This window comes from Pseudorasbora parva, chromosome 4 (genome assembly GCF_024679245.1).
Source record: "Pseudorasbora parva isolate DD20220531a chromosome 4, ASM2467924v1, whole genome shotgun sequence".
Taxonomy (NCBI): Eukaryota; Metazoa; Chordata; class Actinopteri; order Cypriniformes; family Gobionidae; genus Pseudorasbora; species Pseudorasbora parva.
The window spans coordinates 16420448-16434652 of record NC_090175.1 but is presented as its reverse complement, the minus strand read 5'-3'; the positions used below and the strand labels follow the sequence as shown (position 1 = coordinate 16434652).

The following is a 14205-nucleotide window of genomic DNA, read 5'->3' as shown; positions in this document are numbered from 1 at the left end:
CTAATGTAATCTTCATGTCTGGTATAATATTACAGGTGTCCATTTTGTTCATTTTCTCTCTTTTTTTTTGTTTTTTTGCTTTGTGAATGTGCAATAACAAAATAAGGCATCCACCTCGTCTACTTGAAGCACAAGTAGCTCTACATTTCTGAAAGGCTGAAAAAACACTGTAAAAAGACAAACCCACATGAGATATGTTTGGCATTATGAAACTCCTCATAAAAGCTCCCTTCATTCTGCATTCCCTCCCTTTCTACTCTTTCTCACTCTGTGTCAATCATCTTCTCCGCTCACTTCCTCGCTCTCACTTCCTCGCTCTCTGGCGCTCTCACTTCCTCGCTCTCCGGTGCTCTCACTTCCTCGCTCTCTGCCGCTCTCACTTCCTCGCTCTCTGGTCCTCTCACTTCCTCGCTCTCTGGCGCTCTCACTTCCTCGCTCTCTGGCGCTCTCACTTCCTCTCTCTCTGGTGCTCTCACTTCCTCGCTCTCTGGTGCTCTCACTTCCTCGCTCTCTGCCGCTCTCACTTCCTCGCTCTCTGGTCCTCTCACTTCCTCGCTCTCTGCCGCTCTCACTTCCTCGCTCTCTGGTCCTCTCACTTCCTCGCTCTCTGGCGCTCTCACTTCCTCGCTCTCTGGCGCTCTCACTTCCTCTCTCTCTGGTGCTCTCACTTCCTTGCTCTCTGCCGCTCTCACTTCCTCGCTCTCTGGTGCTCTCACTTCCTCGCTCTCCGGTGCTCTCACTTCCTCGCTCTCCGGTGCTCTCACTTCCTCGCTCTCTGATGCTCTCACTTCCTCGCTCTCTGGTCCTCTCACTTCCTCGCTCTCACTTCCTCGCTCTCACTTCCTCGCTCTCTGGCGCTCTCACTTCCTCGCTCTCCGGTGCTCTCACTTCCTCGCTCTCTGCCGCTCTCACTTCCTCGCTCTCTGGTCCTCTCACTTCCTCGCTCTCTGGCGCTCTCACTTCCTCTCTCTCTGGTGCTCTCACTTCCTCGCTCTCTGCCGCTCTCACTTCCTCGCTCTCTGGTGCTCTCACTTCCTCGCTCTCCGGTGCTCTCACTTCCTCGCTCTCCGGTGCTCTCACTTCCTCGCTCTCCGGTGCTCTCACTTCCTCGCTCTCCGGTGCTCTCACTTCCTCGCTCTCCGGTGCTCTCACTTCCTCGCTCTCCGGTGCTCTCACTTCCTCGCTCTCTGCCGCTCTCACTTCCTCGCTCTCCGGTGCTCTCACTTCCTCGCTCTCCGGTGCTCTCACTTCCTCGCTCTCCGGTGCTCTCACTTCCTCGCTCTCTGGTGCTCTCACTTCCTCGCTCTCTGGTGCTCTCACTTCCTCGCTCTCTGCCGCTCTCACTTCCTCGCTCTCTGGTGCTCTCACTTCCTCGCTCTCTGCCGCTCTCACTTCCTCGCTCTCTGCCGCTCTCATTTTGTCGCTCTCTGGTGCTCTCACTTCCTCGCTCTCTGGTGCTCTCACTTCCTCGCTCTCTGCCGCTCTCACTTCCTCGCTCTCTGGTGCTCTCATTTTGTCGCTCTCTGGTGCTCTCACTTCCTCGCTCTCTGCCGCTCTCACTTCCTCGCTCTCTGGTGCTCTCACTTCCTCGCTCTCTGCCGCTCTCACTTCCTCGCTCTCTGGTGCTCTCATTTTGTCGCTCTCTGGTGCTCTCACTTCCTCGCTCTCTGGTGCTCTCTCTTCCTCGCTCTCTGGTGCTCTCTCTTCCTCGCTCTCTGGTGCTCTCACTTCCTCGCTCTCTGCCGCTCTCACTTCCTCGCTCTCTGGTGCTCTCATTTTGTCGCTCTCTGGTGCTCTCACTTCCTCGCTCTCTGGTGCTCTCTCTTCCTCGCTCTCTGCTGCTCTCATTTCGTCGCTTTCTGCCACACTAAGTTCCTCATTCTCTACCGTGTTCACTGTTTTAAGTCTAGAAGGCATTTTATGGGAGAAGTTGCCAATGAATATTCAGTTTGTGCCCGTACACACACACACACACACACACACACACACACACACACACACACACACACGCACACAACTAAATTAAAATAAATTAAAATCACAAACCAGACACAGTACACATTATCGCTACTCAACTGGTATAATCTGGAAACAGACCAGACCAGTGGTATACTGGCTGCCACTGTAGACATCACTCTCATGAAACTCCCTTTAGAGATTTAAGATGTAAAACACCAAAACATCTCAAAAGATATAGAGCCTCTAATTTCAGTGGCACAGTATCTCAAGGAGTTATTTCACTTCCTAGGTGGGCCTCCACAGTCCTTGGGCCCTGTTGGTGCAGAGTCTTGAGCCAAAAAAAATGTCAAAGGCAAAACAATAATAGAGGAAGTCACAATTTTGGTGACAAGTTGTGGGTAATGTAGTATTAATGGGCCTAAATCACAGTATCTTTGGTGACTTCCCAACAATCTTATTAACTAAGAAGTCTTTTCTTCTGTATCTTTACACTCCTCAGCCTGTGGTGGGACTCTGCTTCTCTTTCCAGTGCCCTTTGACCTCTGGACCTTATTCCCTTTTCAGCAATCTGACACTCCAGAAAAGTCCATGTTTAGGTCCCTTGTGATGTTCTTCCTCTGACGGACCGTCTTATCTTCATCCTACACAAAATGTTTTTAATTGCACCAGTTATGTGGTTAGTTACTGAATTAACTGGGTTTAACCTTTTTTAGGATATATATATATAAAAGGTGTGTGTATACTCACTGCTGTGAAGATCCCGTTTGGTCCCCATTCTCCAGGAGACTGGTCCTCAGGGTCTTCAGCCTCCTCCTCCTCTTCTTCCTCACCCTCACCCTCACCTTCACCCTCACCCTCCTCCTCTCTCACTGTGTCCATCCCATCCTCCTCGTACTCTGTCGCATAGTCAGACTCCTCTGCTAGACACAGAAACTTCAGTTAAGTACAAGTGCAATGTAAAGCAGGTACATGAATTGAAGAAGAAATGTGTTTTTTGGGCCACTGACCATCAGCTCCTAGGTAGCTCTGTACTGGCTCAATCCTGGATACAATTTCAGCAAGATCAGTAAAGTCTGCACTAGGACACGTGCATGACTGAAACAAACAGCCAATCACAAGAAAATGATATTAATAGACAAAAAAGGGTTGAAAGATGGCTTGTTTAAATGAGTTACTAAGAAAACTCACATCGGTCTTCTTGCTGTCATTATAGTCCGCTGAGCGATGGTCTTTCAGCATGTTGTCAATGATGTCCCCACGAGCCCACTCAGTAAACACCAGTTTACCATGCTGGTAACCCACATCCTGAAAGACAACAGAAAACATTAATTATCCCAGTTGTGGGAGGTCATTTAGTTCAGAGTAACAGCAATATGCACACAATAAATACTGCTATTAACTATACCGCTATTATCTATCTATCTAGTATAAAGAAAACATAGCATCATTGGCCCCCATATGGTTATCGTAGATATTGGCTTTTGTGTTCTCACATAGATTTCATCAAATTTCCCGAAGTCCATGGTCTTAAAGCGGTCGATGGGAGGGCGGATGTACTCGCAGTATGCACTCTTCTTCACAAGTTCCAGCTGCCGCACACAGGATACATAGGCCAAACGGGACTGGATTTCAGCCATGTCAGGCACCTGGAAGACAGAGGGAACGTTTCTTCAACAATTTATGCAGAGCTAGTAAAATCAATACACTGTATATTTGTTCTGCATAGTACAGTCTCATAAACTAACTGTCCAATAGACAGAAATAGCCTAATTAAATTATGCAATTAATATTTTCTAATAATAAAATATAACACACACAACAATCTAAGTACAACACTTTACTCTAACAATTTAAAAATTAAATAGCGTTTTCACTAGGGATGCACCAAGTATCAGTCAAAAATCCAGCAAAAGGTCAGAGCCGATTATATCCTGTCAATCAGGTGAAAACTGTGTCCGACTGCAATTCATAGGGCCCTATCATACACCCATCGCAATGTGATGCCTGGCGCGACGCAAGTGTTTTTTTCTATTTTCAGCCCTTCGCAATTATCATGTTCATGTCCAGAGTCACGTCGTTTAAATAGGAAAGCTCTCGCGCCCATCTGTTCACCAAAGTTCAGCTGGGTCTGAAAATGAGGTGTGTTCAGGCGCATTGTCGGCGCGTTGCTATTTTGAGGACATTGAAAACGACTGACGCAGTATTGTTTGTGTGTTATTTAAAGGGTGCATAACGTGCATACACTGCTTATCTCACACAGAGACGCCAAGTACATGTTTGTAAAAGCTACCATATGTGCAACCGAGTTAAATAAAAAAATGGAATGTTTGTAAACGAGTGTAATTATTAACCTGTATCTAAAAATAAACAGCAGTTGAATGTAATAGTTTGGGGTCTGTTGTTAATATTAACCTCTAATATTGCAATACTGTACTTTTTAAATTTATTACAAGATTAGCATTTCCTTCATAAGAAGTCTAACATCCCACAATATTGACTCACCTTCACTTTCTCTGCCCACGGGTTGATTCGTTTCCATAGCAGCCACCAGCCAGAAAGACTGTCACCGTAGTTACAGAGATCAGTCTCGTCCTGGCTGCCCACATCAATGGCAATGACGGTTTTTGTGCCCATATTACGAGCTATGTCCGCTGCAGGACGTTAGAATGCCAGATGAATGCAAACAAATGTACACAGACACACACACACACACACACACACACACACACACACACAAAGACAGACATCCAAGGTAGCAGGAAGAATCAAAATACTGTTAATATTTGTAGACAAAATCCTTAAAGTAATAAAAACTGATCACTGATCAACACTTTTTCACCAAACCCATAATTGGAAAGCTGACATTTTCATCAGGAATATGACAATAAACATCTATATTCAAAAGTTTTCAATTTCATAACTAAATGATTTCGAAAAACTGTTGCTTTTTTGCAGAATTTTGGTGAAAAAGCCTTGCAGGTGTTTCAGGACAAACCAAAGAATGGAAAAAGACAATCAATGATGACTAGTTATGAAGACACAACTGGCTTAAAACATAAGTGGTGCATTACAATTTTTATTTTATTTTTTATAAAATATTTTATGTTCAGAGGGATAACACACAGATGATCTTCATGCAAGGTATCATTTTGTTTTTTGATTGCTGCAAAATAAATCAGATCAAATTATAATACATGCAAAATTGTCTTTTCCCCTCAATTAAGATGCCCTAAGTTTGAAATGCAACATCTGAACTATGTGAACGTTGTCTTTCTGCCTATTGTGTTGCACTGCAAACTCAAGGGCTTTATGCTGTTGCTGTCTGGTGACTTTAAGGGCCGTTTCCTTTTCTTTTATTATTTAGGAAATTAGTCAATTTAGAATTTGACTAAATTAAATGACACTTTCTTATATGGTAAAGAAAATAGATCAAAAATGTATAAATCAAAATTTAAGACCAATCATACACCAAACAACAACAGTAACTTAAACAACTGATATTTACAATCAGATGAAACATCATGTTTTTAATAGGTTGATGAAGACTAGAGGTCATACAACTGACCGTCTTTGTCCACACCACCCAATCCCTGCTAAACTTTATCCATTTGTCTCTGAACAATTCATAAAATGATCTAACAGTTGTCCTATTTTATATATTATATATATAATTATATATACATTTTTAATGGAAATATCCCAGATGCCAAATTGACTAATTAACATATTAAAATAGAGAGTTCAAATGGATAAAGCAAAACCACTCATTCTACCCTCAAAATGACAAAGAAAAAATGACATTATACTTACTCAGAGCCACATAGCTCTTTAAAGCAAAAAATAAGTAATTGTCCAACCCAGATTGTTTTTCTGGCCCCAGTGGCCCTTCTCTCTGAGGGCGTACTTGCCTGGCAGGTTGTTGATGTATCCTCCGTCCATGAGCAGGTTTCCATCTTTAGGGTCGCAGAGGGGTGGCAGGTACCCGGAAAGGGTCATGCTCGCCCTGACATAGCGCCACAGGGAGCCTACCACACCGGGAGGGGACAATAACCTCTTAATAACGTCTAAAGAACCTATACGCAATGCCGCAGCGGCGTTTGGAGGTGACACTAAAGTCACATTTTTGGTTAGTAGCGCACAGACCAGCAGGGAGATACAGTGATGGTCACCCCAAGGACGGTGTGCGGTGGTTTAGTTTGGCCTACCTCATACAGTGAACCCAACCTTGACAGAAGTAGAGTAAACACCCATGAGGTAAGAATGATTCATCTTTCAAACCTGACTCAATGCCCTTTTTTTTCTTGCCTTTTTTTTAACAAAAATGTTTAAAATGTAATGGATTATTTTTCAAATTCACAAAACATACAAATGATGCTAATATTCATTCAATTAATTAACTTATTTTCATCCATGATGATAATGATGTATTTTTAGGCTAAAGAGACTTGAGGAGACAGAGTTGAAAGACAGTCAGTGAACATATTGGGTTCTGCCAACCTGTCCCTGCCTGCAGTACCAGACTCGAGCAGCAGGTGTCAGGAGAGGCGTGACAGTGACATGGGTTGGAAGGAGAGAGATAAATCAAGAGAGGCAGGTACATTCAGCATGTGGCACTCTTAAAGGGATAGTTCACCCAAAAATGAAAATTCTGTAGTGAAGCATTTTTGTAGGGCAAAACCCGGAAATTAGTTAACATGTCCCAATCCCATGTTTTTATGGGGTTTTAGTTACATGCCTGAAATAAGGTCTGTGGTTAACACAAGCTCAAGATATTTTCACGTTCTATTCAATGACACAAATACGTGATTTTTTTCCTTTTACTTGTCTTGTAATAGGCGGTTGTTAACAAGGGTTGAATGGGAATACAGAAGTTGACGGGGACATTAAAGTCATCTTTTCAGCCGAACAGCAAAACTCATCTGCTCACTTGTCTGCTTTCACAGCCTCATTGTGTTTATAATCATGACTAATCAAACTTTCAGAGACAACCTTTTTAAAATTATTTAAAACTTTTAAAAAAGATTGAAAGACTTGTCAGAAGCTTAAAGGTTTACTTCAGCGATTAGCATATGGCTTTGTATGAGTAGAAACCCGGGAGTACATTTTAATGATCGTCTGCGCTTACCTCAGGTGTAGTGATGAATGTAATCTGACTCCTGCTGCGTTTGTGCCGTGACACCCGCTCGGCTCACTCACATTATATTAAAACAGACATGTTCAGTTTTTAATTGTTGTGACTGTTCTCTAACTGAACTGATTTTATGAAAATGAACGTGATCCAGTAATCCAGTAGGTGGCTTTGGGAGTGGCCTCGTAGGGCAGCGAAGCATTCTGGGAATTGTAGTCTTTCATCCCCATGAGACAAAAATACATTTTCTCAGTCTAGAAGGCACTAAATTCAAAAATAATTTCACATTTCTACTACATTGACGACCCAGTTTAAATACAAAGCTTAATGCTAAATCACTGAGGTAACCCTTTAATGGTGGCGCAAATCAAGATGCTTTGACTAAATAAGTAAAATGATTTTTTCTTCTTTTCTAGGGGGAAAAATTCTAAATAAAGTGAGTTTTTGCTTAAAACAAGCTAAACTATAAGGAAATGAATCTTGTTTCTGTCCCAAACTGAAATATTGGCAGATAATTTAGCTTGTTTTAAGCAACAACTCACTTCATTTTTAATTTATCTAGTCAATGTGTCTTCATTTAAGAACTTTTAGATGTTTAAACTGGAAACAAGACAAAAATACTAAATGAGAAAAGCATTTTTTTGCAGTGTGACGTTGAAACCAACAGTGGTGTACTTCAACGTTTAGCGTTTTATTTCTGACGATTGAATTTAAGCTTCAAAATTCATAAAAGGTGTGTTCATTTGTGATGGTAATCTCAATTAACAAAATGTGTAATAATCATGAACTTCTGTTGATTCACAGAGCATATTTTCTGCATTAATCCAAATGCCAATGGAAAAATCCAGTTGGGTTTTTGTCGAAAGAACCACGGGTATGCAAGGTGGCCTACAAAAATATATCCGCTTCAGTGCTCTATTTACTCACCCTCATGTTTGAAGTAAATAATGACAGATGTTTAACTTTGAGGTGAACTACTTTAAAGCCAAAGCGTGCCCACTGATAAAGGTAAAACAACCTAATTTTTTTTTACATTCTTGAAGTGTGGAAAAAAGTGTGGCACATGCAAGAAGTGAAAAAGTGAAGGTATACTAAAGAATAAAATATAGCTGTGCCGGTAAATTTAAATGTGGGTGCCAGCCCACTTCGAGCACTGGACATTCCTAATAAGTTAGCATATGTAGCTAGCAGTGCAATAGAATCCAGAACAACACCTTCCAGTGACCTCATAAATACTTTACACATGTAGAATAGCGACCTACGATCGATAAACATGCAACAACATGCACACAGTGTGCGCTGATGACAGCCAAGCCCAAGGTAGATGGAACGAGTCCATGCGATGAGTACATGATTGAAGTGCATGAGGAAAATATATCTGTCCGAACAACAAAACTATGACGCAAGTATCTACACGAGGCAGACAAATGAAGCAATATCCTGTTCAGAACTAATTATATATGTATTGAAATGGAATATGTCTTCCAAAAACAAAACAAAAGGTCATCATTAACCTTGCAAACACCCTTTCACACAGAGCATTGATCCCAGAAATTAGCCAGAGAACTGCTAGAGTGCCTCTGTGTGAATGCACACACGTCCCGGGATGGGGGACATAGTAACATTGCTGGGATCAGTCCAGGAACAAAAGGCAGGACTAATGCTGTAAAGTGTTGTAGTGACGACGCACGTGTCGTAGTTATCGTGCGACTCATTGACCCGGGATTTTAAATGCAGATCAACGTTCACGCTGCACATTAACAAAGAAGAAAGTTTGTGTTCTTCATCCTGATGTGACGTGTCTTTACAGGACCTTTACGGGATGTTTGTGAATGCGCGCACAGATTTCAGAAAATCACTGGCAGTGTGAATGAACCGAAATCAAATGATCCCCGAATCTGTGGAAGAGGCTTTAGTAGTAGCTTGATGAATATCAACATAATTATGCAGTGGGTTAGCTAGAGAAACTGACACTAGACTGCAAAACTATATTCACCAACTATCCTGACACCTGACCTCAATGATATACTCCCTTATTAATATCTCAGTGAATGACAACCCCAGAAAAAACTCCCAAAACATTCTAAACTTAACGAAAATATTATATATAATATTTATTGTATAATTATATATTGCAGAAGCCAAATATTCATCTATTACATTTGAAATGCAAAATGAAACATGGCTGAAAAAGGAAAGGGAATCTGAGTAAGAAATGTCTGATGTGTGCACTTGAAATTTAAAGACATGAGTCTATTGGTGCATCCCAATTCACATACTATCCTTCATAAATAGTATTCGAATATGGAATTAGTACGTCCCAAATCGTAGTATGGCCCTGTCCCAAATGGAACACTTATGTGCACTTTCGATCTTGTGGACTTACAATGGCCATCGCGTGCGCATGTCCGTTAACTTCACAAGACCATATGGTGTCCCATTCGTCATTTAAGCTCAAATAAGGGTGCTCGTGAGCGCTCCCTTTGCTGCTGCTATGCGCCCTCGATGCGCACTTCAGCTGAGCCCGCAAGTTCACGAGCTACGCAGAGGACTTCCACCCCGCAGTCAAAGCGGCATTACGTGGTGAAAGTGCGGACTCAGAGGAAGACCATGAGGGTTTAGGGTGCCATTTGGGACAAGGCCTATATTGAAAAGAGCATTGAAAAGATACCCGGATGGCCTACTATTTCTGGTCAGAATCCGAAGTGCTGCTCAACGCCCTGTCCCAAATGGCACCCTAAACCCTCACGGTCTTCCTCTGAGTCCGCATTTTCACAACCTAATGCCGCTTTGACTGTCAGGTAGAAGTCCGCTGCGTAACCCGCACCAATGCGGACTCGGCAGAAGTGCGGATTGAGGGCGCATAACGGCCGCAAACAGGGGCGGTCGCGAGCACCCTTCTGAGACCTAAAATGACAAAGGGGACACACTGAGGTCTCGTTGACTTGACGGACACGTGCATGCAGCGGTAAGTCCACAAGACCGAAAGTGCACATGAAGGCCCTGTCCCAAATGGCACACTTTATGTGCACTGTTGGTCTTACAATGGCCATTGCGTGCACGTGTCCGTTAAGTCCACAAGACGGGTATCCCATTCGTCATTTAAGCTTAAAGAAGCTCGTGAGTGCCCCCTTTGCGGCTGCTATGCGCCCTCGATGCGCACACTTCAGCTGAGCCCGCAAGTTCACGAGCTACGCAGAGGACTTCTACCCGGCAGTCAAAGCGGCATTACGTCGTGAAAATGCGGACTCAGAGGAAGACCGTGAGGGTTTAGGGTGCCATTTGGGACAAGGCCAAAATGTGCCATTTGGGCCAGAAACGACTGATATTGCCCACAGCCCATTGCGTGTTGGACGAGGATTTGATTAGAACTACAAACTCTGATAAAAAGTGTTAAAAAAACTACAAACATGACGGATGTGCGAGTCCAACGGTTAGGTAGAGAGGTTTAGATAAAGGCGTTTCAGTGAATATTTCTCATTATCTAAACTGACAAAATTATATTTATTCAGTGTTATCCACAATATATTTAATCTGCAACAGCATTGTAAGCTTTTGTAATGATACGATTGGCCATTACCTTTTAAATGCATCATCATATTTAAACTGCAAACGCATGAGGAGAGTCTCCGCATGAAAGAGCTTCGATTGGCAGATCATCGCGCTACTATATTTTCTTCTGATATGAAAGGAAAATAAATGAAATTGAATGTGGAGGATTTGAACTGTGACGATGATTGGCAGGGCAGTTTAAACGGTGACAGCATGCACGTAACTACGATAGAGTCTGTTAAAGATGAAGAAGTAGTATGTGTTAAAGCTTTCATACACATTTAAGAGTTTGTACTTTTTCTTCACAAAAAGAGTACGGTACATACTTTTAGGTCATAGTATAAGTAGGCGAATTGGGACACAGCAAATGTGTGTAAAGTGTCCTTATAAAGAGCTACAAAGGGAAGAGTGGTCTTGAATATAAAATAAAAGAAATAAATGTAAATTGTGCACCTAATGGTCCTGAAAGTAAATGGCTGAATCTTACGAAACTGATCAAGAACATAACAGGGTCATATCTCATCGTACAAAAGAAATTATATTTTGCTAAAAGAAAATTAAATAAGAAAATGAAGCCTACACCACTACCATTAAGCCTATGTTGTACTACTCATGACAATTAAGCACAAGAAAAAATATATTCATATATCTATATAGTTGCTATATAGTGGTTGTATAAAAGTAATTTTTAATAGAAAAAATTACAGTAATAAAAATCTAATGACAAAAAATGGAAATTACATAAAACATCCCGACATATTATGGTCATCAGAATATGTGGGATAGTAGTGCTTAATTGCCATTAAAAAAAATTTAAATCCTAAAATTTATGCAAAGTAAAATTTCCTTTTTTCTCTCGATTGGGATCAAATGACCTGGACATGTTTTTCGTCAGATTCAGCCCAATGTAATGTTTATCATGACTCTCCTCTATTCTTTCTCTCATTGAATCCTATCCCATGTTCCTTCCAAGCCATGGGTTCCCAATGTAAACAAAGGGTTAATTTGTTTTTTAAACAGGACAAGAGACAATAAAAAGCAAAGGGTAACTGAGTGGTTGGTTGTCGCAGGGATATTGGTGTAGAAGATTTTTCTAAAACCTCTTCTAGGCTTCTGGAAGCTGGTGGATGGGGGGGGGAAAGGGGGCAAAATCCTGACCTGGGACATTGTTAACATAGCAACCATCCACGAGAAGGTGGCCGTCCTTGGGGTCGCAGAGAGGAGGCAGATAAGGGGTATAGGAGGCACTGGCTCTAACATAGCGCCAAACACAGCCTGGCAAAATGAAGATGGAGAGTAAATCAAAACTGGACAAGACGTGGAGAGAGACAGAGGAGGGAGGGACAGTAAACAACAGGAAACAGATGAGTGAGAATGAGAGGGGGCGACCCAAAATTCTCAAATAACCCTCCGTAGTTTCATCTGGACATCTGGTTGAGAGATGGCTTTGCCAATCAGACATCTTATTCTAATCAGTGTAAACAAGAAAATAAAAAATTCAACGTAGATTGTTACGTAAGTTTGTGGTTTCCTAACCAGAGAGGGGATGAAAGCTGAATGTATAGGCAAACTGCATTTATTGGAGATCTAAGCCATGCCAAAATGAGCAAATAAACAGATTAGAAAAGGAGGCAGAAGAGGTGAAAGGGCAAAAAAGAGGGTGAGCTTCAGAGATTTGCAGGCTGTTAGGTATTATGGCACACACAGGACATGAAACTAAAGATATGCTCATATTGACTGCTGTGTGTCTTACTCTATGTGAACTGTGAACAAAACTACAACAGTGTGATTTGTGTGATCTTGAGTGTCACTTAATTTATAACCACTGACACAAAGGCGAAGGACTGACTGATATTCAATTATTTACATAGAATATATAAACTAGAAAATAGTACAAATAAAAAGGTTTTCCAGGCCTGACAATCACATTTTAAAACTAAATTAATATTATTTCAATATTATTCAAAATATTTCCAGGTTTTCCATGTGGGAACTACATAAAAACTAACAAAACTATGAAGGAGAGTGGTTGCCTAAGGACAATGGTCATACACCGTTGACCATCGCTTTCATCCAATATGCAGAATGCAGCAACTAACCAATCAAAATCAAGTATTCCAGAGAGCCGCGTCATATACACTATCGTTCAAGAGTTTGGCGTACAGTATGATTTTTCATACTGATCACAAGATCAAATTAAATTGACTAAAATTACAGTAAAGACATTTTAAGACAGATAAGTGAATTCAATTTCAAATAAATGATGTTCTTAACCTTCACAGGATCTTGAAAAAAACACTTCCATGCTATATTAGGTAGCAGCATTTTTTTAAAACTAATAATAACAAAAATGTTTCTTGAGCAACAAGTCCTCGTATTAGAATGATTTCTGAAGGATCATGTGACACTGAGGACTAAAGTAATAACTGATGAAATTTTTTTAAAAATGGATTTTACAGAATATTTTTCAGTAAAAAAAAAATCTGCTCTAAATCATGTATCTCTTATTCAATAAGCAGTCATAGCTTTCAGCCACATGCTCACATTTAACTAATAATGCTCGGTAATCTATAGCTTGATCATGTTACTCGCAATTTGAAACTGCTTGAATATAAGAAGACATTCTGTTTCTAACACATTGGCACAACATCCACAGCTGAGTGAAGGCATAATGTTGCAGTGTTTGGACTTGTGATTCCTTATGTGCAGTGTGAGAATTAGAAGAGCCTAAGCAATGCTACAACAGCAGAATGAAGAGGAAACGACATTAACAGGGCAGAGGGAAGCAAATGGGTAATGCGTTCTGGATCCTACAGACACCACTAACAGGGGTTTCGCCTTCTACAGCAGCTTCTACTACTTTGACATGATGGGCATTTAGAATGTAATAGAAAGAAAACAGTGAGATCAAGATGTGTGAAAAGGGTGAGAATTAATCCGAGATTAGCAGTTTCTATGACAATAGAAGGTTAAGACGGAAGGTAGGACAGAAGGGATGGAGTGGGAAAGAAAACAGAGACAAGCTTGAAGCTTTGTCCTTGCAGTTAGTGAGACATGCAAATTCAATCTCATAATCCATTTGGGCAAACCCGGGTGACCACATGACCCTTAGAATGCCCCCAAATCCAGCATTTTACTGCTCTAAACTTTAGTCAGTGTGATTTATCTGATTTGTCCAGAGTGAACAAACTTATATTACAGTATATGTGTTTAATACCTTAATTCATCTTTGACTGAATTTGGGGACCAAACCCAGAATTATGAGCTAATGGATGCCATTGGTCAATCCCAAAATACATATTAGTGATTATGCATTGAACAAACAGTAATGAAACAAATCACTGCATTAACATTTCACTTGGGTCAATGCGAGTTAACATGTAAAATTAAACAACTTTCTCAGTAACAGTCATTTCAGACTTTTCAGCAAACATGCAACATTAACTCCTCTTTCTTAATGCATGCGATCATTACAAATTCATAACTAGACAGCCCGAACATCCCAAATTTCGGTCAATGGTATGTTAACACTAACGGTAAACGTCTGAAGAGCCTTTTACCAAAGT

At 41.2% G+C, this 14205-nt stretch overlaps 2 protein-coding genes across 4 annotated transcripts in view; both read right to left on the bottom strand.

Annotated features, from left to right (window-relative positions):
- Positions 1 to 676: 676 nt before the first annotated feature.
- Positions 677 to 1948, bottom strand: LOC137072994 (retinitis pigmentosa 1-like 1 protein). The gene has a single exon (XM_067441082.1). The coding sequence runs from the start codon at positions 1915 to 1917 to the stop codon at positions 823 to 825; it is 1095 nt and encodes a 364-aa protein (XP_067297183.1). The 5' UTR covers positions 1918 to 1948; the 3' UTR covers positions 677 to 822.
- pnpla6 (patatin-like phospholipase domain containing 6) overlaps positions 1948 to 14205 on the bottom strand; it is a 41807-nt gene continuing 29549 nt past the window's right edge. The window contains exons 28-34 of one of the 3 annotated variants that reach the window (XM_067441077.1): positions 11798 to 11914; positions 4462 to 4610; positions 3453 to 3605; positions 3148 to 3264; positions 2967 to 3054; positions 2707 to 2879; positions 1948 to 2600 (exon numbers count right to left, since the gene is read on the bottom strand). In XM_067441077.1, the coding sequence (XP_067297178.1) occupies positions 2520 to 2600; positions 2707 to 2879; positions 2967 to 3054; positions 3148 to 3264; positions 3453 to 3605; positions 4462 to 4610; positions 11798 to 11914 (878 nt within the window). In that variant the 3' untranslated portion in view covers positions 1948 to 2519. Of the gene's footprint in view, positions 2601 to 2706; positions 2880 to 2966; positions 3055 to 3147; positions 3265 to 3452; positions 3606 to 4461; positions 4611 to 5867; positions 5985 to 11797; positions 11915 to 14205 lie in introns of all 3 variants that reach the window. The other 2 variants (XM_067441075.1, XM_067441078.1) reach the window with 2 other exon arrangements.

What these genes read in the sequence shown, in the direction of transcription:
- LOC137072994 (XM_067441082.1), bottom strand. Translation starts at nt 1,917, where the DNA reads ATGCCTTCTAGACTTAAAACAGTGAACACGGTAGAGAATGAGGAACTT.